Here is a 27,498-nt window from a genome sequence, read left to right as displayed (position 1 = left end):
ATCAAGTGACGTAAAAATTTCTCCCCGTGAAAAAGGGACGAAAGAAGAAGATACTGTGTTAAGACGACAATAATACAAAACAAGAAAAAAAAAAACATTTTAAAAAATACTTTAAAAAAAAGAGCTTATATTAAGTGTAAGTGTATCAATTAGTTTGTATCAGTCATGTAATTAAATATGTAATAGATCTAGATTGTTTAGCACAATTTCACGCTTTTAGCTTTGTCTGGACCAGTTGGAAAAGGGGTAGAAAAGGGGGGGGGAGGGGTCGGGGGAAGGGGTAGCCTATCAGTGTTACCGTGCTCACTTTTTAAAAGCATTGAAAAAATTGTTCACTCATGGCTCTAGCCATCTCAAGGGGACTAATTCAACTTATTCCACCACATCTGTCAAGTACGATTCTTTTCCTTGTTCTATACCAGGGGTGGGCAACCTTTTTGAATCGAGGGCCGCATTTCTTTAAATTTGGGAAAGGCGGGCCGCATATGTATATACAACTTAGAAAGATACTCTAACTAACTTTTAATTCATAGTTACATTGTATTATATTCACGTTTCTTTTTTTCCACACTCCACGTTAAGGAATTACAACAAGAGTTAGCAATTTTTGAAATCAATTAATAATTTGTTTAAATTACTGTTGTCTTTTTATATTACAATAACCCATTAATATACAGTTGTTCTTAATGTGCAGTATTTTACTTTTTACACTCGTGCATAATGTTCTGGAACTGTGGAACTAGCTTACTAGTTGTTACCCTTGTGGCTGCTGTCAAATTACAGTCAGTTAAAATCGACCAGTAATTATACTTGTTTAGTTGCCCCCCACCCAAAATATAATGCTTGTTCACTGGATGAGACAATATATGTTCCGGAAGTTAAATGTCGGGACGAGCGAAACTTGCCCTTTTGGAGCATCACCAGAGAATGCTGACCATGTCCTTCAATGGTGCATACTAAATCAGAGACCCGAACAGGACTCTGGCCCAAGGCCCTCCTATAGAACCAAAACTATTCGAAGAACTGCCTGATCTAGAAAACATTGCGCGGTTCATCTTAGATACTGTTCTGAACCCCCCAACATGTAAAATGAGAACGAAGAAGAAGAAGAACAGATGTATGTGTGCCCTAAGACTGAGTGTGAACAGCAGCACATTTTGTAAAGTGTTGACATGCAGATTCTGGCACTCATAAGACTCATGTGGAAGTACTGACTGGAACTTCTCTTTGCTCTAGTTATGTTCTCTGGAGCTAAATCAGCTTCTGCGCTAAATGGTGAGCTAATTGTATTGAAAGCCGGTTCTTGACGTCTTAAAATTTGCTTTTATAAATTGCAAAATTAAAGAATCTAAATAAGTGTTGTACTTTCAATCATTTCACTAGAAATAATTTCACCTTTCAGCAAAGGAAAATGACAAAGCCTGTTTTCTTTTGCTTGCTTGTAGAAATGGGAAGGCCTTGTTTGAAAAGATTTAACATCCATTTACATTTCATATGCAAAAGACTCATTGCAGTTGCAGTTATGAAACCTGAAATCTGTCTGCCACTCTACATTAGAAATATTGGTTACAAAGTCACAGTCCTTCAAGTAACAGAACAGTTTCTTCCTTGAGATTTTATATTGTTCTCCTTTACCTTGCCCATGCTATGATAGATGAAATATTAGATTATTTTATTCATAATCGAAACTACCTGTGGTTAACACTCCTAGCACTAATAAGTCTGATTATTGTTATTACCTACCATCTCAACTGAAATTTTATTCAGCTTTGTGCAATTTTTCCTGTTTAAAGTTTATGGTTGGGGTTTAAAAAAAACAACATTTTACTCAGTCAAAGATCGAGCTCCACCAGTTGTCACCCTTGCCATCCTGTTCCAAGCATACCCAATATTCAACACAGTTCTTCATAGCATTGAATAAATACTGATCAGAGATTAAGTTTAAAATTGAGTGTATTGATGTATAGCCAATAAGCATAGTCTTCGTTTGCTTGAAACTTTTTATAATGACAGTTTCAATAATTTATATTTATATTATTTTTAATATATTTGCATTTTTATAAGTTCATACTGTGGGCACACCTGACTTCTGTAGGTGTCGGCAGGCCGCATAAAACACTTCGGCGGGCCGCATGTGGCCCGCGGTCGTAATTTGCCCACCCCTGTTCTATACCAAACAAAATAATTCATTACCAATATCTTATGAAATACGGACGTTACTGCAAAAAATATGATTACATTCTACGCGTGTTCCTACTGTTCTTAGGTCAATCTATTAATGCATGTTAATAAGTGACTTCAATTCTGCCAAGTCATTAGTTGTTCTTGCTGACTCCGGCAACCCATTCCATGCTCTAATAGCACTAGGGAACAAGGAGCATTTGTACAAATTTGAATGCGCCTATATCTTTGTGACTTTCTGAGTAGGCTATTTTATTACAAAGCTTATATCAAGCCACTCTATCTGTCTGTCTGTTTATCTGTCTGTCTGGTAAAAAGTTTTAACTTGTTTTTTCTCCCATTTTCCATTCTCGGATCAAGTTGAAACATTGCACAATTATTCACTGTACCTGACAAGACTTGAATCAATAAAAAACAAAACGAAACAAAAAAACAATAAATTAGAAAATTAGTTATTGGTGCTTGGTGTATAATTATTTTCTTCGATATCGAAATAAGGGGAATAACTGCTACTAAATGAGAGATCTGTATGTGTATTTGGATTTAATCCCCTTATTAGGCCTACATTTTGTCGTGTTTTTTTTTTCTCCCACTTCCCATTCTCGGATCAAGTTGAAATTTCGCATGATTATTCTTAGTCGATGACAATTCACGAATCAGTTTATTTTTTTTATTTAGCAGAAAGGGTGTTAAAACCTGCCATTTTCAGATAAATGGTAGTAATTTGCGTTTCTTCTCCTTGGATAAGATTTTAAAGTTATTTTTCGTTTGTTTGTTAGATTTTGTTTTTTTATTTGATGATTATGGTTTAATGTTTAATGTATAATTGCTACTTGACTTTTGCGTCTTCTGTACTGAAGGGTTTCCAAATTAGAGTGATTTTACTAAAGGTGTTATTCTAATCAAATGTGAATATTCGTTAGTTTCTCACTGCTCTATTACGTATGATATTGAGTTTTTAACGTTTTCTTGAGGGTCCCAAATAGAGGGTGCATATTCTATAATTGGTATAGGTATTTTGTGTTTTTAGTTTGTGTTACTGGTTAACCATGAATAAGATAAGTGAAATTAATTTGTTTTAGTTTTTTGTTACTCTTAATAACTGACATTTTTCTCTGTTGAAAGATATGCTCCACTTGGATTCCCATTTCTGTATTTCATCAAATTCTCTTTGTAAAATTTCTGTTTCTTGTGTTGTTTTATTGTTCAATATATTAAGCAATTGTCTGCAAATAATCTGACTTTTATTCCTGAACTAATGCTATTTAGAAAATCGTTTATGTACATTTAAAATAGTAGTGGACCTAAGTCTGTTCCTTGGGGTACGCCTGAGTTTACTGTTGTTGGTGTTGATTGAGAGCCTGACTACCTAGAGTATGTTTATCAGAAAATCCTGAGTCCATTGATGTAATGAACCGTCAATGCCAAAATATCCTAATTTTTTAAGTTTTGTCAAAAGCTTTAGAAAATGCTAATAAGATAGCATCTATTTGCTCATTAGGCCTATTATCTAAACCTTTTGAAAAACCATCAATTAGTCCTATTAATTGTGTTTCACATGATCTATATTTCCTAAAGCCATGTTGGTATGGAGTAAGGACATTATATTTGTCTAAGTGGTTTATGATGTTGCTACATATTATGTGTTCTAGTCAGTTCTTGACCTAGGATTTTACATGTGATGTTGGTTAGTGATACTGGTCTAATATCCTGGGTCGTATTTTTTTCCTTTTTTAAATTAGGGGATTGACATTAGCTTCTTTCCAGTCCATTTGTACTCTGCCCTGGTTAAGGATTATGAAAAAAAAGTATTTCGAGCACTGGTGTTAGCTCTTTGCTTGGTTATTTGATTATCCAGCCGGAATAGCCTACCATCAGGCCCAGATGCTTTATTTGGTTTAATGTTCGCTAATAGTTTTTGGATTTCCTATGTTGTCGAAACGGTTCACATTAATGAGAATGCTGATGCAAAGTATTTATTTAGAATTTAGAATGTTAGCTTTAGCTTCATTATCATTGTGTGTTAAGTTATATTCTCCTTACTGCATTCCTCATTTATTTTCGAACTCGATGACAAACCTTATTATTATTGAATGTAAAAATAAGATGGAATCTCGGGAATTGCTTCTTTATAATGTTTTTTTTTTTTTTTTTTTTGAATTTGTTGCAGGATTTCTTCTCTTGAAGACAGAGATCGCTGTACATCGACTTCTTGTGGCGATTCAGGTAACAGCACAGTCAAATAGCTGGTCTGCTCATTGTAATACATAACGTGAAATATACACACTTTTGGCAATTTACTCTTCTGCTGGTGAATTAAAAAGCGAAATTCGTTCAAAATATTGTAACAATGCCCATAACACCGTTTCTCAAACTGTGGGAGCGCGACCTCCTGCCAAAGATGAATTGGGGGGGGGATGGGAGCAAGTCAATATTTTTTCAAGGGACAGTAAAAAAAAATTAATTGTGGTCTCTCCCAAAAAATGCGAATCGGCTCTTGTCAACCTGCAAGATGTGTAGAGGCGGTAAGACCAGGGGAGTAACTTACAATGGTGTACAGTTAGGGTTGGTTCAGAACAATTCAAGCAGTCTCACTCAATATAAGCCAGGTTTTTTAAAGTATATTTTTTTATAGTTGACTTCTTTTTTGTTTTTGTTTAGAATAACTTATGCTTCGCGTCTATGTCTCTGTGATCAATTAGTAACAAACATATTGACAAAGTAGTCAACTTCTATAGTTGATTCTTTTTATCGAAAACAAAAATCACATATTTGTGTGCAGGCTAAAATAGTAACATAATCATAAAGGTTTCTAAAAGTCATGCAATAAATAACGAAATTATACCAAAAACAGAAAAATTCTGCTCTATAGACTAAGTGTTAAAAAAAGAATACGTTTACGGCGCCTTTTAATTCAAAATAATATAGACGCTGTCAATCTCATACTATCGTATGCAGTATGGTGTGATATGTTGGCTTGTATGGTTAACATTTGGTATCTCTAGTTTACGTTTTGCTTATGAAAAGGAATACTTGTATACTTATAGAATGAAACATATACACGATAAGCATCATTGGATGTTTTAATAGTATTATCAATTTACAAAAATTATTACAATAATTAATAAATTAATTAAATTTATGATAATTAAAAATACAGTTACACGTTTTATCATAAGTAATTGTACAGGCAAAAGTTCTCTACATTCAATATAAACTGAGATTCGTTTGAGTAAACTACCTGGAACAGTTATAGAAATAATTTATTTGGTAATGTCCCCTACACCATGTTCCCAGACATATAGCTATGAGATATGTAGATCTACTTTTACTCAACAGCAAATATAGAGAAATTTAGCACTAATTACTAAGAGAGTAAGGGTAGTTAGAGAATTTATTGTTGGCATTGTAAAAAGTAGTACTTTGCTTATTTATGGATTAAACACAAAGAAATACGAAGTTGAAATACGTGAATGTCTGACTCTAACAAATACCTTAACTTTTACATGAGAAAAAATGAAATCTAGATATTATCATGGTTGGTGGTATTATTATAAATAAGGTATTTCATGTACTTGTTTAATGGCGGTTTGTAAATATTTACAAGAAGATTTCAAAATAACTTTTAGTAGTACTGGGAAAAGAGCTGGAGTAAATGATTAAAAGGTTTTAAAATGTACGAACACTGCCAAAATATTGTTTCGATAAGGGTATCCCATAGTCATAATACGCAGGACAAACTTTAGTGTGTAACAGCGATGCCCAATCATGGTCTGCTTGCCATATCCGGCCATCTTTTTTGCACTTCTGCCCAGAGGGCATAACGATGCCCCAGAGGTCTGGGCGACCTTTTGCTGTGACGCGCTTGTTGGAAGTTTATGTTTCCCAGGCAGAAAAAGTGTTGAGCGAAACTGGTAAGAATGGTTAGGGCTGGCTGCAACCTCAAGGCATTTGGTTTTCTTTGCATGCTTCGCCATGTACACCAACTCTAGATTGTACACCCCACGATACATCATGGCCAAGTTCGTAACGATGTGGGAGCAAATATATATGCACTTAATTAGAGATTGGAAATTTAAATTGTATACATTATAAAAGTTAAACACTGGCTGACAAAAAGGAGAATCTCCACAATACTATCAAGAGACGAAAGCTGAGCTGGTTGGGCCATATTGTAAGATATGAATCACTGTCAAAAGTCATCCTTCATGCCACAGTGGACTCTGCAGTGGAAGGAGCACGAAGAAAAGGTTTTCCAAAGAAAAGCTGACTAAACAGCGTGAAAGAATGGACCGGCCTCTCTCATCTTCTCCTGCTGAGAACAGCTGCTGACAGTGGAGGGCTTTGGTTACGCGAACTGTCACAGCGCCCCAACGAAGAAAGTGAAGGGACATATGAGAGCAATATAGTATTCATGAAACATTCAACTTGAAATATTTCATGAAGTTCTTGCTTTAAAAGTTTTGTCAACGCGCGTTCTGATCAGGCACGGCTGGAAGCATATTATATATATAGATAAAGACGTTCTGAATTTAATGTATAATAAAACTTGAATTTCAAAGGGCGATTGAAGAAAGGGGAGGTAAAAGTAAAGATATCTCTCTGTGTGTGTGTATGTGTGTGTTCATCCCTAAGTGTACCTTTGTGAGGACGGTGATGGGTCTCGGGGCATGTGACTATGAGGCCCATTTCAAGTACGTAACTTCCGACTACACTGCATGTTACAGTATCTGACGAATGCGACGAGATACGCATTTTTCTTTCATTCTATCACGTTATGTTCCATACAGGACAAGGCTTCATATTTTAAAGTCATTGATTCTATCCCTGTTCTGTATCTATATCTTCCCATTGTTAAGTCATTGATTCTATCCCTTTTCTGTATCTATATCTTCCCATTGTTAAGTCATTGATTCTATCCCTTTTCTGTATCTATATCTTCCCATTGTTAAGTCATTGATTCTATCCCTTTTCTGTATCTATATCTTCCCATTGTTAAGTCATTGATTCTATCCCTTTTCTGTATCTATATCTTCCCATTGTTAAGTCATTGATTCTATCCCTTTTCTGTATCTATATCTTCCTATGTTAAGTAATTTATTCACTATCACTATTTTCTATATCGGTCTCCTAATTACTTAATAGTAGAGGACTATTCTGTTACGATTATTATATCATTTTTAGACTATATAAGGCCTATTTCTGACTCAGTGAACACTATACAGACTATATCAACAAAACTCTTGTGTTTTTAAATAAAATAATACAAACATGTACAACTTTCAAATTAATATTTTCTAGAGCATGCAGAAATTAGAGAATAATTAGGTCAGTTCTAAGATTAGATACACATATTGTTTACATAAATATACAAATAAATATACACTTACAAGACAAACCAGTGGCCTATTTACAAGGATTAGCGAACTTCGCTCCGTACCACTCTTACGATAATAGATAAATGCGAACACATTATATGTACAGTCTTCTTTAGCTAAATGTGAATACCATATATTAAAATTAAATTTAAAAAACCTATTCAAAAGGATATCATGTGCTACATGGAACTTACTTGAGATACTTAGACTTACGTTTGACAGAATGGAATAGAAACACAAAGTTCACTGTGGGGAGGGGGGGGGGGAGAAAGGTGTGAAAGAAAGTTCAATTCTCAGTTTTAAACATGAAGACTGTAAATTACAAATATATTCATCTTTGCCTACTAACATCATAGCAGATTGTATTTAATGTTATTTTCTCCCCAATCTGACAATTGATACAATAAAATCAGTTTGACACGATTGCATAATGTCGATGTGCATAGATGACAAAATACATGAAACAGATTGCTGTAGGGAACAGAGTCTAGGGCATAGTTCTAAATGCTAAGAGACATTGAATGATATGGTAGTATGAACCCAACCTTTGTTTCCTATTGCAATGATTTTCAAGTTCTATAATGCAACGTCCCGCCATTTTGTTTCTCTTTATAAAGAGAGTTTCAAACTTTTCTTTATCACTCTTGTTGTTTATCAAGGTAAGTGGGAAACTGATAATAACTTCTGACCTGTTCCTTTGTTAAGTTTTTTTTTTTAAACCTTTGGTCAGATATATTAAGTCAGTCACTAATCTAAATAAAAATTCAATCAGATTTTTTTTTTCATTTATGCTTTCCTTAAAATTAATTCATCCATCTTTAGACTAATGTGCTTAAATTTTATATAGATTACATTTGGTTTATCATTTTGAAATCAAAGCTAGAACTCGCGCAAATCAATCGATATATTTATCAAGTGCTGGTGATTTAATTGAACAATAAATGAACAGCCATCTTAGCAAAACATGTTAAAATAGTTCATTAAAAAAACAAAACAAAACAAAAACAAGCCAAAAAAAAAAAACGTAAATAAAAAATGTTGAGGTATTTTGGTTCCAAGAATATGAGAGAAGATTTAAACAATCCGGAGTCATTCATGGTACCATTATCATTGTTCTTTAAATATAGAGAACTAATTAGAAAAAAAAACAAAACATTTCTGTGTTACATGAGAAAAAGATTCAACTTTCTTTCTGTAGTTTCGTAATTGCGTCATTGACTTGTGTCCTAAGTGAAAAGAAGATTTTCTCCCAGCTTTTGTCATTCTAATCCATCAGGCATTCTGGGATAGAGTTTATTAGTAAAACTGTTTACTGTTACCATGGCAGCAGCGTTTCGAAGTTCATTCTTCTGTTGAGAAAAGAATACACAAATCCTATTGTTCATCAACTCTTGGTAGAAGAAGAACAAAAAGTTGTGTTTGTCGTCTGATCACGTGATGGTCTTGGTGATTGTGTTTTTGTGATTATCCTTTCGATTAGACAATATGTTCAGACCCAGAGTGAAAGGTGATTCCGAAAATCGAATGGTATCGAAGAAATGGGAAAGTTTTTTTTTCCCTTTCAAAGGTTTTGATGAACTGTTGGGGTGGGGGGACTTGCCAGAAGCACCACACCCCTCCCACGTCACGTTGAACACACAAGAAAGCAGCACGTGGCAGATGACGCGGAGACACTAGCGACACTGGTTCAGCTTGAGTGTCTTGACACACGTCTTGCACTTGACGTAGCAGCACCAGTAGTACTTGCACTCGCATCGCTCCGACACCTCCATGGTGAAGTTATCATGGCCTCGGCCACAACACATGGACTCACAGTTCCCTGGCCCACGGCCTTTGGCTTCACACAATCTGCAAAAGGAGGGAAAAAAATAAATCAATATTAACAAAACCAACAATTCTGTTTTTATTTTCTTAAATAATTAAACTTCCTCTTTTCAGCTTGTAAATTCTTCATTGGAAAAAGTCGGGAACTGGAAAAGCCTGGACACGGTAATAGACAACGGCTCTAAAGATTTTCCCAGAAGTTAGACAGTTAATGTATATCGTAGGGAAAAAGAATGACTAGCTCATTGGCCACACATGGAAAAACTCTTGTTAGAATTGTTCGAAGTATTATCTTCTAAAATTAAATTTGGTCTAGACAATGTTTATCTTAAACAGACATAGCGGGTAAATAAATTAGTGGATGTTGAAGAACATTTTTCGTAACGTCTTTTAAGTCTTGATCTATAGGCCTAGCATTGGGATTTAATATACTAGGAGTAGATTTATGGATTCGCTTAACCAGGATTTTTAAAGGGGCAGGGGAATAGGGGTGAAGTAAAAAATGTTTCTTTTTTTTTTTTTTAAACTTATTATTCATAGTTATTAAGAGCAAAATAATAGTTCTTACAAATGGTGGTCATCTGTATAAAGGAGGAATTTTTTCTAACTTACAAAGTAAAGTAAAGTTTCCCTTTCAGACCTTGCGATGATGTAAAGGTCATCTGTTTCTGAGTTGACTCAGAGACGCCCTAAAGGTCCCGAAATACCCCAATCTCCACCAGGATCCCAACTCGGGACCCCAGGTTCGGAAGCCTTGCGCTTTACCTGTCAGCCACCGCGTCTCCTGTTTTGTATGTTACTTGTTTCGAAATTATCTCCAGTTTTGGGACGATATCAGTTTAGTCTTTGAGGGGTGTGTGAAAAAGGAATGATGAAGTGCGTCTGCAATCTAACGTAGTATGTTCATTGTGCTTTGGGGCTCATTTCCTTGCTGCTTTTATGCAAATCAGAAGACACCAATCTCGGATTAATACAAAATTCTCTAATATCCAACGGGATTCAAGCGTAAGTGTCATGGCTACTTCCACACTTTATTGGTAACAAAATTCAGCTATACACCCTCAAGTTGGTCAAGTCCAAATCTCCTGAAGGAATGTAGTTGAATTGAAGTTGGCCGAGTCCAAACCTCCTGAAGGAATGTAGTTGAATTGAAGTATGCCAAGTCCAAACCTCCTGAAGGAATGTAGTTGAATTGAAGTTGGCCAAGTCCAAACCTCCTGAAGGAATGTAGGTGAATGAAGTATCCCTGGTTTTCACCTTGGACCATGAAGAAGACCCACACTAATTTCAGAAAACCAAGACTTTTTCTAAGCGTGTCTTACTTTCTAATCATATTGTAAAAGGAGTTAGTATAGCTAAATTTGCGGGTTTGCAACGCAGAAGAAAGACTTATATTCTTTAAAGTAGAAAAACTAGATGGACAAATGCCTGATGAAACCACAGCGCGGCTCAGCTCTGATACTAGGATTTCTGGTCTGAATATACAAAGAAAAACGAAGAAAAAGGACGAAAGCGCCCCCACGTTTAAGTATAGACACGACACGAGAAATGATTAACGATTAAGACGTAGCAAAACATTATGTGATATACTGTGCCGAAGGTAATGGGTCCAGGTCCTGGCCGACGGGAATTGAGATTATAAAGACATTATAGCATTAACGCAGCTCTGAAGAAGGCATGCCATCTGTTTGACATGTTTCATATGTTCCTTTAGAATTGAAGATTATTGCATCGATTATTATTCGAGCCAGGAACCATGGAGACGACAGACGATAGCACATAGGGGAAGAGGTGGCTGAGCGGTAGAGCGCTTGGCTTCCGAACCGAGGTTTCGGGCTCGAATCCTGGTGAAGACTGTTTTTTTTTTAATTTCATGATCTTTGGGCGCCTCTGAGTCTACCCAGCTCCAACCTGACATTAATTGGGGAGAGTTAAGTAAAGTAGGTCGTTGTGCTGGCCCCATGACATCCTCGTTAACCGTGGGCCGCAGAAAAGATGACCTTTATATCATTTGCCCTATAGATCGCAAAGTCCTAAAGGGGAACTTTACTTTTACATAGCGCATACGACACGACCAGGCAGCCATCGTGTGTAAAACAAAAAAGTAAGGTAAGGCAAGTTGTACTGGCTACCTTACATCCTCGTAAAAAGTATTGTCAGCCAGAGAAACAGGTAACTTACAGACACGTTTACCTGCCCCTTTGAACACCTAATTCTTTTAAGAAACTCGACCTTTGTGGTTTCGTACTAGTTTTTAAAAATGTTTAAAAGATAAGGCCACAACATAAAAAAAATTATAACAAAAAACAAACAAACAAGTAAAAACATATCCGAAACAAAAAAAACAAAGACAAGCCTCATTTGTTCTAATCAAAGTCTAGGCTGCGAAAGACAACAACAGTGTTGACACATGGGATACCCACCTCCCACTGGTACCGACCGAACCCGTCTTGTCATCGGGACTGCAATAGTCGGGGCTCTTTTCATAGTAGACTAATTCGTCATCCTTGAAAGATTTGCCTTTGTGGATGGGGACCAGGACTTTGTCCTTCTTCTTTCGTTTTCGTCTCACCTGTGGAAGTGAGGACAAAGTGTCAAAACAACAACAACAACACACACACAAATCTAAGGGGAAACTTCACAAAACTCTACCATATTTCATCAGTTTCATTGAAAGTAGTCCTCATCAACTCGAACTTATGCTTTGGCTTCAAATAGTACAATAGAGGAGGGGGGGGGGAAGAACATCAAACGAAATAAAAAAAAAATAAATGTCAAAAGTAATTTAGAAAAGTTAAAGTAAAAATGTTTTGAAAAATGATTTACCTGGAGACATTATCTCCCCCCCCCCCCAAAAAAAAAATACTCAAAGGGAATTACCCAATCACTGGTCATGGGGTATCTAGTTTTTCTTTTAAAAATAAAGAAGGAGTCTATAGAATACCGCTTAGCGTTCCATATCATAGAAACTTAAAGAATTATTTGACTTGGTTAGACCAGAACAGTTAACCCCCCTAACAGCTTCAACTTTTAAAAAAAAAATTGTTATCGTATAGAGCATCTTTCATTCTTATTGCATGCACAGTGTTTTATAATCCAGCCTCTTTTGTGAGCCAGTCAGGTGCAGTGGCGTAGCATCCATGGTGCGAAGGGGCTCAATGAATCCAGGCTTACGACCAAAAGGGGCCCAAAGCCTAGGACGTTCCATTGCGTTTGAGCTCGTGACTAATTGGGGCCCACATGAGCAGATTAGAACTACCTGCATTTGAATGTCTTTTTGGTAAAATATACAAACTACTCGATTTATTGCATGAGGCGTAGGACGTAATCATCTTCTTTTTTTAGACTAACGTCTGTATTATATAAGATTACCCGGGCCCACCAGTACCTTGCTACGCCACAGTTCAGGGGAGAGGGATCTATGAGATAGTTGAATGTGAGCTCTCAGAGAAGATTTCAAAGAGTCCCAAATAACAAAGGAGATCAGCAGATAAACTGGCAATCGTAGCTCAAAAGAAAAAAGGAGTGGAATGGTCGGTGCTGCTCTCATAGTTTGACCCGACAAAGTTGATGTAGTTACTTAGAATGCCTACCATTGACAAATACGGAGAACATACGTCTCTAAGTACTGTTTTTGTACTCAGAATGATACAAGCTAGATAGAGGAAGACCGAGGATATGAGCGAGTGAGAGAAGCACCACCAGAAGATCCTACTTTTCATCGTTAGACCTAGTAACAGATCTTCTGCTACTTGTATTCGCGACGTCTGCCAGGTAGGATCGGGTGGAAAAGTTAAATTAAAGTAATTACTTTTTCTTCTGAAAAAAAAAGCTGCTATTGCGTGGATTTGATCAGATATACACATTGCAAAAAGTGAAACAAACATTAAAATAAACCCACAGCAGCATCTGACTTTTTGATGTGATGTTTTTTAAAACAAATCTTTATAAAGCATTAAGCACACCCTTATACATGTATATATTTTTTTTATTATTTGTTCCCACTTATTTACCTCAACCGCCAATGCGTATCTCTCTTTGAGGAGAGCTCCAATGGTGTCGAAACTCGGCAATGCCCTCCAGCAGGTCATGATGGAGCAGGAGCCAGATACCCCATGACATTTGCAGGCCTTGGTTAAGCTGTCTGCTACAATCTGTGGGAGTATGGAAGGGAGACACTTAAGAAGAAAAAACAAAACACCGCCAAAGGAAAAAAAAAGAATAAGTATTAATGTATTTTAAAAACCATGTATTACAAAAACACCGACTGACACTCGAGTCTTTCGAGTCTGCCTGCTTACGTCCTTTACGTCTGCAATGAGTGTCAGTAAACGTGTTGCCTTTTGTAATTAACTTTTGCAAGTGACATCAATTTTTGGCTTCGGCATCGCGCATTAGTTTTATTTAAAAAAAAACAGACATTTTTTTAAAAGTATAACATTTACGTCTGCTTCTTTTCCAATGTATATCTGCCAGCTTATTATGAACGTCTGCTGCGTTGTCTTTCACTTGGGCCACTTTGTCTACTACGAAATGTTTTTAATTTACCTACCACCTTTTGCGGAAGCGCTAAGAAAATTTGATTTCTGAAGTACTTTAAAGTGCATACAAACTATGTGAACTTCAAAAACCTGGCCTATCATCAGTTTCTTAATCCTGTACACCGGATACACACAAAAGAAGCTATTTATAGATTTTTCCCGCCACAGATGAATATCTCTAATAAGTAGATCTATACGTTACAAATATTAGTCTTTCGCAACAGTTGCACCTACCGTTGAGGTTTGATAGTCTATCTGTAGAGATTGAACAATTTTTTCGCGACTTAAATAGAATAATTTAAAGTGTATGTACACGCTAACTGCGACTTCACAAAGCAGAACTGTCCTAAGCTTTGTGTGGACGTTACACAATAATCTATTGTGACCTAATTAGCCTACACTTCACTATTCAGACCTTTCAGTTTGTGTGACTGGTGATGTAAGCCTCATCTGATTCTATGGCTTTATTGGCTTATATTTAAACGAAGATGTCATGAGGCCAGCACAAGGACCACAGGAGATTAGAGAAGAGGTTTAAGGTTAGTCACTTTGTAAGTCAACAAGTATTTCTGAATACGCAGTGGTTATTTTGTTTCATTAAATAATTGCCGGAAGTGTTTCCGCATTTGATGATGAGTTTAAACCATGGTTGAATTGAGCAGACTTGAACTGAGCAGACGACTGAGGGGCTTTGCTGGAAGAGTGACGTCGTTAACACTGAGCTTAAGTTAAAGAATGTAATGGCGCCCTTCCACCCTTCTAAGTCATTAGAATGATAAGTGTGAAAAAGAGCAAAGCGAGTCATCCTTTATGTATCAGCTCATAGAAAGAAAGGAATTTTCGCATTAGTTGCAGTGTTTTAAAACAAGTAATAGTGTCTTTCATCTCAGTTCAGTTGGCTCGTCTGGCAAGGTTCCTTACACCCAATTTAGTAACGACCTTTTTGCAACTAATAGGAGTCCATTTATTCAAGATATATATGTAAACTTATAGAAAATAAACGACTATCTTTCAATAGAAAAAGTTCCCCTTTCAGACCATGTGTGGGGCAGGCATCATGATGCAGCATTGTTTTGAAACTCTGTGGGGCAGACACGATACAGCTTTGTTTTGATACTCTGTGGGGCATGCATCACTATACAGCATTGTTTCGAAACTATGTGGGCAGGCATCACGATACAGCTTTGTTTCGAAACTATGTGGGGCAGACAGTGGAGATGATGAGATCAATTTCAATGATGAAGGCTAGAAAAAAAAGTCGCTGAGACGTGAAAGAATCACCAGTAGTGCACCAACGAATAAGCAATTAGCAAAGAAAATGGTCATATGGAAAACTCGCGTCTGCTTTGGGATTAGAGTTATCATTGTAACCATGTTCTCGAAGGGAAATAATCTATGACAGAATGTGACGCATGTCATCTTGAAGTTATGGGAACTGTCTAGGATAACGGATTAGCACTGTTCTTACTGAGCACTAGACATGACGGGTGTGCACTGGGGAATGTCGATAAAGCTAACCCAAACCCTAAAGGACAAATCGACACATTTATCTAAGAACCAGCCACCTCATCCCCTGCCCTCACTCTATCTACATATTAAAACATTCACAAGCTGTAGGAAAACAAAGCGACAGTTTTCAAAAGTCATAAGTGACACATTGCCTTATCCAGATGAGATAAGTTGTCCCAGCCAGATGTGACCGTTTCCCCCCCCCCCCTTGAAACCTCTAGACACATGCATAAATTGTATCAGAAAGGCCCCAGTACTTTCTTCTTCTATCTCCTCATCTAAAAAACAACTATCAAGGAGTCGCCGAGTTCAAATAGAGCAAGTCCTATTTAGAGCCGACTCTCATTCAATTGTGTTCTCTTAATCTCTACATTCATCTAGGACTTCCTTCCATTCTGACTCCGCCCTCTAGCGATCACGCCTGGACCACACGGAAAAGCATAACGAATATTTCGTTAGAAGCCTCCCTGACCTTTAATTGACAAAATACAATTCAGAAAGTTGTTACCAAAGCACGGTTCGTTGAATGCAATTAATAGTAAGGGCAATTGTTTCATTCTTAGAAACAACAAACAAAAAAAAGCAACAAAAAGACTATAGATCATAAATTATTTATAAAATCATTATCTTTTGATCTAACAGTCGCTACTTCCTAAGTTAAAATAGGCTAACTGTAGCTAGTTTTTACGCCATACAAATAATAAAAAGCCCACCATTTCAGTTTCACTTGTTTGACGGCGAAACATTTTTTTCCTAATTGACTGAATTCTATCCATTGTTAGGTTGTTGTTTTTTTTAATAGAAACTCTTTGTAAGGGATGGGCGTGGTGGCTGAGGGATTAAATGCTTGGCTTCCTTACTTTGTAAGGGAACGGGAGATGTTTAGTAAAGAAAAAAATATGTTTTATAAATGTTCAAAATAATATATTAAAAATTATTTTTTTTTAATCAATAATGTAATTTCTAAAAATATTTTAACAGGTTACAAAGACTGTTTGTGTGGAAACACAAACTCAAAATCGGCCCCCGAAGTGGTCCACACAGGCAGGTAAAAAGGCAGGTTTCAATATTTTCAGAAGAATATCGGTATTTAATTCTATCAAAGACAAATGACAGAGAAGAATGGAGAAAGAATTTTGAAAGATCTTGTGTGGTGCCCCAACAGTCCAGTAGTCCAAGGGATAGGTGAAAGTGAAGTTCGATGTGAACCTGGCCTAACTGATGTTAAATAATAATTATCTAATTGAACTAATTGTTTTGTATAAAAAAAAAAATTCTTTAATTACGGTATGTATACGGGAAACTACTTATTAATTGTTGTTTTAAATTATGTTCCACTTTTATGCGTATTAAATAGATTTTTTTCTATAAAAAAAAGTAAACATGTTTTTTTTTGTTTGTTTTTTTGTAAATTTAGTAGTTACTATGACATAACTTATATAATTTACTGATACATTTGTAACAAAAGAAATTTTTAACAAAAAATTTAAAACAGTTTCATAAATGTGTTAAAATTATGGTAAATAGTCATCTCTTTTACTAAATAGCATCCCGTGTTTGTTACTATTAATAGTGAATAGTTGTAAAAGTAGTGTATTTTTATGGAAAAAAGTGCTTGCATAAGTGATTTTAAGAATTAGTTTTTTCGCTTTTAGAAAAAAAAAGTAGCCGTTGCATCAGAACTATGATGTCGGATTTTCACTATCTTTTCTAGTTTACGAGATCTGTACGGGACGACGGCAGACAGACCATACAAAACTTATACCGTCTATTTTTTTCCGGGGGCCCCTAAAAGGCATTTTTAAAACATACAATTCTTCCTTTATACATCTAATAGAGCGATTATTTTACTCTAAACAACTAATGAATATGAGAATTTAAAATGAGGAACATTTTTTTTTATCCCGCCCCGTTCCCTCTCTGCCAAGAAAAAATGGTCCTGATGAAGAGAACGAATCAATCTACTAGACTTTATACTATTCTAATGAGAGGACTTTAGTTCTAGACTCAAAAGACGGGGTGCTAAATGTTCCCAAAATATATATAAATAAACGGTGGCAAGGAGAATCGTTAGAGCCGTTTTCGAGATCAGTGTCTAATTTTGTTTTTCACTCAGGAGGTTTTTTGATTATTTTTTTTCGAAGAATGTGCAACACGAATAGAGAAATGTGAAAAACAAAAACGAATTGTAGCCCAGTCTTTTTGCGAAGCTTATATCAACCCACTCTGTGTCTGTCTGGTAAAAAGTTTCTTCACGTTATTTCTCCCACATCCAATCTCGGATCAAGTTGAAATTTTGCGCAATTATTTCTTGTACCTGACAAAACAAGTAGCAATTTAAAAAAATATCCTATTATTTAATTAACTATCGGTTATTAATTTTGTTTGGTATCGAACAATGGAAAGATATCGTACTTGACAGATGTGGTGACATAGGTTGAATTAGGAGGCTTGAGCCCAAGCAGAATTTAAGTCTTTGGTTAACATGCAAGCCTAGATGCATGACGCATAGGACGTAATCATCTTTTTTGAAGTAACGTCTGTATTTTATAAGATAAGAGTGAAGAAGTTTTTTTATGCCTTTAAAAAGCGATTACGGTTACATTGACACAGACAGCCGCCCTCTTGTCCCCCCCCCCTTAATCCATTTCCCAACTGATCCAAACAAGTGATAGGATTATAGCGCATTGAAAAAGCTAAAAGCATGAAAATGCGCTAAACAAAAAAAAACAAACAAAAAAACAACAACAACAACAACAACAAAAAAAAACAATAGGTAAAATTATTTCTAGTCGCCCAGATTTAGCCTACATCTATTACAAATTTAATCACATGACTGATTGGAACTAGTTGTACCGGTCGTTGTGTTTGCAGCACCAAACTTCTGGTAGACAACTAAACTGTTGTAGACGTAATATATATTAACTAATTAAACTTCAAATAACTCGAATAACTTCCTTGTGAATAATAGTACATATAACTTCATTTATAATATAGACAAAAATCAAGTTGATATCAAATAAATGTAGTAGACTTGAGTAAACAAATTTTTTTAACAAAATCTAACTTACTACAACAACACAACCTTTCAGTCTCACGTTCTGGAGTTGTCTGTCCTAACTAAGACCAAAAGACGACAATGCTACCTATGTTGCATCATGCACAACCAATCGCTTACCTCTTCCGACCGTCGCCATAGAAACATACATGCGCACACTCCATAACACTAGTCACGTGGTTCCTTCTTAGTAGTCGTATTTGCCTTGATCACACATTTTTTTTCTTTCACCTTTCATACAACATAATAGGAAATATTTTTTTTTTGTATCAACTATTTACCTAGATAAAGTTACACGCAACACACACACTTAGTCAGTCGTAATTAAACCAATTTCCCACTTTCAGAAAAACAGGACTAGATTACTTGAATTACTGGAGAACACTCCACTTTCAGAATAACAGGACTAGATTACTTGAATTACTGGAGAACAGAAATATTATTCGGACAAACTTAAAACTGTTTGTCATTCCATAGAATGTAGGTCGCAGCTAGAGTAACACCTTTAGTACAATCACTAAATTTAGAAAGCCTTCAGGACAGAAGACTCAAGACTAAAGTAGCAATTATACATAAAACACTGAACCATAATCTTCAAATAGAAAAACCAAATATATTAAAATACCCAGAAAGACACAAAGATAACAACAGTCACCTCGATCCATATGCTAGGACAAATTTGTACAAATGCTCCTTATTCCCTAGTGCTATTAGAGCATGGAATGGGTTGCCTGAGCTAGCCAGGAAAACCAATGACTTAGCAGAATTTAGGTCATTGGATGATATGCATGACTAATCATCTTCTTTTTTGAAGATAAAGTAAGGAATAGTGCATTCCTCATTAATCTTCAGACTCGAAGACAATGGCTAGGCAAATTAGGAAATGGAGAAATCTTTTGCTATTTGGCCTGAAATATGCCTAGGAGTTTACGACACACATACTAGTTACTCCCGTGTCTTTTTTTTTTTTTTTCACAACCTTCACTCTTTGGTTTTACATAAAATATATGTTTAATCCTCTAAAACAAGGGGAGACAAACATAACAACAACAGCAGAACATTACGACACATTCGATTAACTCGCCATGAAGTTGGTGACCTAAAGACAGTGTCATAGACTAGATAGACGTTAAAAAAGAAAATTACGTAGAAAGTTTTTTTCTTCCATTTTTCATATGTCAGTGATGTCTGCTTTAAAAAAAAAAAAGAGTACATGCAACCTTAAAAACTCAAGACTCTAAATATAGTTCTATCAAACGTAAGCCAACATTTATTTTTTTTTAACATGGCTGTTTACCTGTATGGACATGTTTGTATGTGTGTATTCATTATCTGTTTGTTGTATGTTTGTGTGAGGCTACAACCAGGTCACTTTTTTTTTAAAACGAAATCTTTGGATTCACTTACTGCATTTTCTTTATTTAAAAAAAAAAGTTTATAAAAAAAGCCCAGCAAAATAAAATGTCAGACGGGCTAATTGGGTCGTAGATTTAAACGAAACAAAACAAACAAAAAAATTCGCTCGCTTGTCATTTCTTTGAACATGAAATCTTGCGAAGAGTGAAAGTAATAAATTATGATAATTATCCCGTCATGCATCACGCTGAAACTTCCAAAACACCTGTTTCTTTTTGTGACACCTGTTTGCTGTTACACCTTGTATGTTTAATGTGAGATGTAGGGAAAAAAAAAAGAGTAACGAATTATAATTCACTTCTGATGACGTCATCTCCAAGTAATTTAAAAAGTCAAAGCTGCACCGAAAAAACCTCGGGGCAAAAGGCAAACACGTGCTAGTGGACATTGGATTAAGACTTAGAAGGTTCTCAAAGTATTATATATTAAACTACTCTTGGTCAAGAGTAATAGACTAGATCTAGAATCAAGACTAGGACTATCTAGATCTAGAATCTAGACTAGGTCAAGATCAAGATCTAGAACTAAATCTAGACTAGACCTAGAATCTAGATATAAAATCTATACCTAGAATAGAATTCGTATGACTTTCCATGTTTAATCTTAAAATTGTTAGACCTATAGAATTTAGCCAATATTTTGATCAGGACTAGTAGGCCTACTACTGGATACTAATGCACTATGCTGTTCGCATGACATTCACTTCTTAATGTGATAGCCTACTACTGTTTACATAATAAATAAGTCTGCACCTCTAAACTGTAAGAAGATAAACTATTCATTAATAATTTATAGATGTAAATTTTGTTCAAATTGTTGAATACGTTTAAATCTAAATCTAGATCAACATCTGGCTTCTATTTAGTTTAATTTAGATTGTTGTCTCTAGTGTAGGCCTATAATGAGGATATATCAAAATTACGCGCTATAGAGTTTTAACTTTCAACTAAAATGAAGTTCGTTTTAAAATTATTTTTTTACAATCAACATTTGAATCAGTATTCTATCCATGAGTTAGTTAATAAATGGAAAATATATTTTATAATGATCCATTGATACTTTTTCCATTGTGACTATATATGTGCATTTTTTTATACCATTGTGCGAATCTATGAATGAAGCTTGATTTATTAATGAAGAAGTCTGTGACCTTTTTAAAAAAAACGTACCCCCCCCCTGAAGTTTTTCATTGAAAAATGGTGTATTTTTTTGAAAAATCTGCTTGTATAGATAATTTTAAAAATTAGATGGTTCACTTTCGGAAAAGAAAAAAAGTAGCCGTTGCATCAGAACTTTGAACGACCTAAAGTATCTTGATGTCCGACTTTCATTTCTCTTCTAGTTTCTGAGATCTAAACGGGACGGACGGACAGACAGGCCACACAAAACTAATGGTGTCTTTTCCCCTTTCAGGGGCCGCTAATAAAAGCAACTAATAGTTGGTATTGTGGGCTACAATGTTAAAGTGAAAAGTAATGCAGACTTAGTTGTCTTTGACTGAAATAATAGCTTTTAAACAAAGACTTTTAAAAAGTGTTTTGCTGTAATGAAAATAGTAAAATAAAGCGAATAGTAAATACCAATGTAATTGTTATTATATTTTTTATTTTGGGGTATAAACTTTCAATGCAATGCTTCCCCCAGTCACAACTGGAAAAAATAACACCTAAAAGAAAGGGGTGGGCTGGTGCTACCAGAAGGGACACCCAGTACGGATACGTAAAGATGTCTCGGGTTAGATCCGTTCTTCTGATAGTCGACCATTGCATGAACAAGTGATACAAAAAATAAAATGAACAGTCGATCAAGATTAAAATCTTGAGATTAAAATGGAGATAAAAGAAACAATGGCCAAGGGACAGACATAAATTACAAGCGGTTGAAGCGTGACTGTTTAAGGATCAGTGTTCCTGTGGTTCTATACGACACCCTCGATACGGAGGTCACGCTCTATGTTGTGGTCTGATACATATCCCAGAATACGTTACAACTAGAATGTCTTTAATGTCGTTTGTTTTAGTTTCAGTTAAAAAACAGAAAAAGTTAGAGAGGATCATCTGTGTTGCCTACACACGCCAGTTAATTAAATAACCAATAACTATCTCAATGCGAGTTCATTCTTACTGTGAGGCTTTGTGCCTCCTGGAGATCAAATATCCCTCCGCCGGAACTTACTTCAAACGGCACTTTGCCTCGTGGACTTGATGCGCTTCCGAGTTACCACGTTCAGAAAGTTAGTCCCGTAACGTCTTCCAGTCTGGTGGTCCGTTACAAGAGTGCACACATGAAGAAGGGGAAGGGAGATGGAGAGTCCCAGTCAGTGTTTCTTTTTTTTTTTTCTTGTTCTTATTATAAGCAATGTACGGACTTCACACAGACATTGGAAGATTCATGGGGGGAGCTTGTTATTTACAGCGGGGACAGTACAATATCAAAGTCAAGTGCAACATTGTTTAACTCTTTCTCTCCTAATTGACGACGCGAACGTTGATTTGCCCCCCCCCCCCAATTCAACTAAATTGATCTTTGGATGTATAAACTTTAATTTGTGTTATGTAAAAAGAGAGTGCTTTCTCCTACAATCTAATACCAGATATAACATTTTCTGATAACAAACACAAAAAGTTAATGTAGTTTAATCCTAGCAGGAGAGTGAAATACAAAGGAACAAAACGAATACTATTGAAACGAGGAAATTAATTTACGGAGAGAAAGAGTTAAGGAGGAAGACAAAGGCTCTCACTATGATTGCTCGTTCACACAACAACAGTGAATGAATGGATTACGCTGAACCTGTATATTCGATTGAATGACAAAGCTCAAATCGCACTGATGGTCGACAATGACGTCACATATAGACAGAACATATTGACAGAGCTGGATCTAAGTTTGTGGAGGCCCCGAGGCAGAATTTTTTGTGGAGGCGCCTACACTTTTTTGATTGCTTTAATTTATACAAATCTATTTATTAATCCATTTATTAATAAAAAAAAATTACTAATATTTAAAAGCTTGCCTATTATAAAAGAAAGAGAGAGAGAGTACTTATATTTTTTTTTCGTTTAAAAAACAAATTAAATTATTTATTATGCGTATTTTAGTAACAAAAATGTAAATGTTTAGGGCTCACACAATTGAGTAAATCCCGAGTACATTACGAGAATATGAGCTCTCCACAACCACGACAGTTATGAAAACTATTAGATTTAAAGTATTGTTGGTTAAAATGCAGAAAAAAACCCCGTAAAGTTGCTGACCCGTCGAAATGTGAATTGTTTTCTCTATTGTGGAGGCCCCTTACTTGTGGAGGTTCCTAAGCCGTAGCCCACTTGCCCTTCCTTAAATCCGGCCCTGCATATAGATAACACGTAAGCATTCATAACATGATAGAAGGTTAACCTTCGGGTTCAACACTTGGCAAGTGGTCTCTAAAAGAAACGCAGTGTGGTCACTGTGGAGTACAGCTGAATATCCACATCATTAGAACGTTCTTGATTTAGTTTGTTTCTTAGAGACTCACGTCCATCAGCTCATCAGGACTAACGTGCAAGCCATCAGAGATGAATGACAACTTACAGTAAATATTTGGGAGAAGGTTTCCGGCAGTTTTCGTTCTGCCTTCGGACGCTCAGCAAACACGAGTCAGGATTCGAGCTCTATTCCCTTTGTTGGTTGACCAAGCGGCTTTAGCTTCTCAACCACATATCCCAAAAGGCTACTCTGTGATGTCAAGTGATTTCGTAATATTTGTTATAATGCAAGGAAGTGACGTTGTTTACAATATGGCTCTTATTGTATAATTTTTACTTTTATTTCAGCTTCAAAATGGTGATAAAAGGGAAATAACTTTTTGGTTTATACTCTAGTTATGTTCGGATACAATTGGTTGTGACAAAAAACATTCATGAAAGAACTTCAAAAAAAAAAAAAAATCTAAAAAAAAAAAAGAATCCACACCCGTACACAAAAAGTTCGACGAAGTTAGGCTTTGCCAGGGGTAGTGAACTGAGTACGAACTGTCAATGTTAGTTATATCCCTTGGTCGTGATAGCCCAGAGTTACAAAAAGGGCGATGTGAACATATGAGAGTCAAATTTCCAGTGACGGATTCTCTTCCATGTAGAGGCTGTGAACTATGAGGTATGGCTACATCAATGGATCTGTCTGTCCTTTTCTCCATCTATCTCCCAATCTTGCACGTCTGCAATGTTATTGGGAGTGCATCTGGAACATGTTTGTATCTCTATAAATACTACGTGACCAGTGAATCAAATCACAAAAGCTGTGCTATATACGTTTATTTGAGATTCTTTTCCATTTTTGTCCAAAATAAAGCTTATATTAACTTACTTCGTCGGTCTGCGGGGATTCTTTTACACTTTTTCTCATTCTCGGTCGGATCAAGTTGAAATTTAGAACATTTATTCATTGTCGAAGACAAAACAAGAATCGATCACTTCAAAAAAAAAGTTAATCAAATATTGGTTAATAATAATTTGTTTATGTAGAGAAAAGGAAGCTAGAACATGCAACATTGAGAAATACGACAGTTATTGAACGGTGCTCTCCTTTCACTAAATATAAGATTTATTTAAAAAAAAAGGATTTTTTTCATGGATAAGATGTTGGCGATTTTTACTATAAATGTTAAATTTTGTAATAAATGGCGCAGCAATTTTGGAATCAGATGCCCGGCAGATGGGCAAGACGTGGGAACTGTTGGAGAGACTATCCCAGAACCGAGACGTCTGGATGATACTGGTTGGTGACCTATGCCCCAGACGGAACCACAAGGAGAGATGAAATGATGAATGTCCTCGTTATAAGAGAAGTAGAATGGACAAGAGAAGTTAAAAAGAAACCTTGGGGAAAGAGTAAAAATACAAAAAAGAGAAAGATATGGCGATAGTTGAACGAAATAGACATATTAGACACTGTCAAGGAAAGAGCACTGTGGCCAACTTGATCATGAGGTATATATAACATCTCCCCTTACCTGACGACCGGCCTTGAAATTATGCCTGTTTAACATGGCTTTCTTGGAGATTTTTTCTTCCCCCAGTTTGTTCGTGAGTGTAGCGTCCGTAAATGTCTCTCCAAAGATGAGCCCGAACTGGACATCGTCTCCGCACCCACCCCACTGAAACAACAGAAAAAAAAAAACAACAGTAAAAAACATTTTCTTATTAGTCTTATTGCAATTACAAAAAATAGAAGTATAAATAATTCTTTTTTTTTCAATGATTGATTGTCTAGTTTCCAGATTGTTTAGGTATTGGCAAGATCCAATACAATGATTAAACATCAAGTATCAATATGTACAAGTATTCTCATTTGGATAGCGAGCAGGGGCGACCGCCCAAGGCCCACCGTCAGAGACTCTGCTGCGCATTCTCATGTACATTATTAAAGCCGCTATGGTTCTCCTAGAAAATGGCTTGTTACTCAAAGTTGTTGAAGCCTTTACGGCATTCGTATTAATTACCATGAAAGCTCTGATATTGATATTTCGGGGCAAAGTTAGAGTTAGGTCCTACATATGACATTCTCCCAGGGTTAGGTTCAACATATGACATTCTCCAAGGGTTAGGCTCAACATATGACATTATCCCAGGGTTAGGTTCAACATATGACATTCTCCCAGGGTTAGGCTCAACATATGACATTCTCCCAGGGTTAGGTTCAACATATGACATTCTCCCAGGGTTAGGTCCAACATATGACATTCTCCTAGGGTCAGGTCCAACATATGACATTCTCCCAGGGTTATGTCCAACATATGACATTCTCCTAGGGTCAGGTCCAACATATGACATTCTCCTAGGGTCAGGTCCAACATATGACATTCTCCCAGGGTTATGTCCAACATATGACATTCTCCCAGGGTTATGTCCAACATATGACATTCTCCCAGGGTCAGGTCCAACATATGACATTCTCCTAGGGTCAGGTCCAACATATGACATTCTCCCAGGGCCTCGAAAACGGCTAAGTAATCACTGTCTCTAGATTGGACTTGTATGATTTTCTTGTTGAAGTGGAAGTCTGTGGTGAGCTCCAAATATTACAATCAAAGATCATTTCGTTCAAGAAACATGTAGCCTATAGAGCAGTGGTTCCCAAACTTTTTTGTCTCGTAGACCCCTTGCCATGGTTTTTGATTTTCGGTAGACCCCCTGCTAAACTTGTATTGATTTTTGCACATTCATCAACATTTTCTAAAACTAATTTCTAACTGTAGTGAGTCTCAGAGTGAAAAAGTAATTTAAAGCTTCATTTGAAGTTATACAGATGTCATTTTTATTGATAAAATTTAAATTTAAACCAATTAAAATAACAAAATATATATTTCTGGAATCACCAAACACACTGGGAATGTGTTTTTTGTAGGCTCTTCATCCGTTGCTACGGATATTATGTTTCATATAGAATGTGTTGTTCTATGAAGTAGTCCTTGAAACATTAAATATTAATGTATTAATTTGCTTTAGGGATTATTGTACACGTTTACACAAAGAGCAGTTTCTCTTGTATTTCTTGATCTTTCATGTGTGGCTCAAATATTGGGTCCGCAGAACTGTTTTCACTAACAGAAGAAGCAGGGAAGGCAAGTAACTGGCACCAAAACCAGTAAGCCTTGGACAGGCGGGACTCATTAGCCTTGGCTTTCTACCCACCTAGCAGAAGGATAACTGAATTCAAACCCCTGCTGTCCTTGCAGCTATAAACATGAGAAAGGTTTTGTGAGTCAACCCTGAGGAAAAATAAGGAGCCAGCAACCCTTAGGCAGTTTGCAGCAAACAACGCTACATCTTGTCAGGGCCTGCTAGACCGCTGATCCCAAACTGTTTATGTCGTTTGAAAAGAATTACATAAGAAGCTTTTAATGTTATACCACCGATGTTCCCTTGAACTGTATTGTTGCAAGAAATTCATTTAATAATATCAGAAGTAGTTTTATGTAAAACAGTTTTTAAAACTATTTAAACGGCAGGTTTAAATCAATGTTTTACCAAGAGTGTTCTCCGTATTTGGCTATAAGTAAAGAGATACTGTCAGACGTTCACAAAACATCATCTTCTCAATATGATGTCGAAGAGATATTGTGTGCGTCTATTCTGAACTTATCTTTTTCAAACTTTTATCTTTTTATCAGGGTGGCATCGTCTCAAATGATCCTAAAGCATAATTAGTTTCATATCGTCATAAAAAGGTACTTAGGCAACCGCTTGTTTGACAAGGAAAGAATGAATCGCAATTTTAAATAATCAACGGTGTACAATCTTCATTTCTTTTTGTTAAACATAACTTACATGTAGACAAAATTAAGATATTTAAATAAGTATTGAAATTAAATACAAATATTTTTCGTTTGAATAGCAGGATAAATATTTAAAGGTAAGGTACAAATTATATATTAGTGTAGGAAATAATAACATTAATGGGAGTGAAAATTAAAGTCTCAAATGAAATGAAATGAAATCCATTATCGTAGACCCCCATGGACATCTCAGAGACCCCCAATTTATTGTTTCACTTTCCTAGACCCCTTGGAAGTCTTCGTAGACCCCTGGGGGTCTATATAGACCAC

At 36.0% G+C, this 27,498-nt stretch overlaps 1 protein-coding gene across 2 annotated transcripts in view; it reads right to left on the bottom strand.

Moving 5' to 3' along the window:
- Positions 1 to 5,250: 5,250 nt before the first annotated feature.
- LOC106055762 (protein Wnt-11b-2-like) overlaps positions 5,251 to 27,498 on the bottom strand; it is a 162,978-nt gene continuing 140,730 nt past the window's right edge. For both annotated transcript variants that reach the window (XM_013212196.2, XM_013212195.2), the window contains exons 5-8: positions 24,904 to 25,047; positions 13,397 to 13,537; positions 11,807 to 11,955; positions 5,251 to 9,407 (exon numbers count right to left, since the gene is read on the bottom strand). In XM_013212196.2, coding sequence (XP_013067650.2) covers positions 9,233 to 9,407; positions 11,807 to 11,955; positions 13,397 to 13,537; positions 24,904 to 25,047 — 609 coding nt within the window. In that variant the 3' untranslated portion in view covers positions 5,251 to 9,232. The remainder of the gene's footprint in view (positions 9,408 to 11,806; positions 11,956 to 13,396; positions 13,538 to 24,903; positions 25,048 to 27,498) is intronic.

The sequence above is a fragment of the Biomphalaria glabrata genome, chromosome 15 (genome assembly GCF_947242115.1).
Source record: "Biomphalaria glabrata chromosome 15, xgBioGlab47.1, whole genome shotgun sequence".
NCBI lineage: Eukaryota > Metazoa > Mollusca > Gastropoda > Planorbidae > Biomphalaria > Biomphalaria glabrata.
Note: the sequence above shows the minus strand (reverse complement) of the source record. Positions and strands in the feature narration are given on the sequence as shown.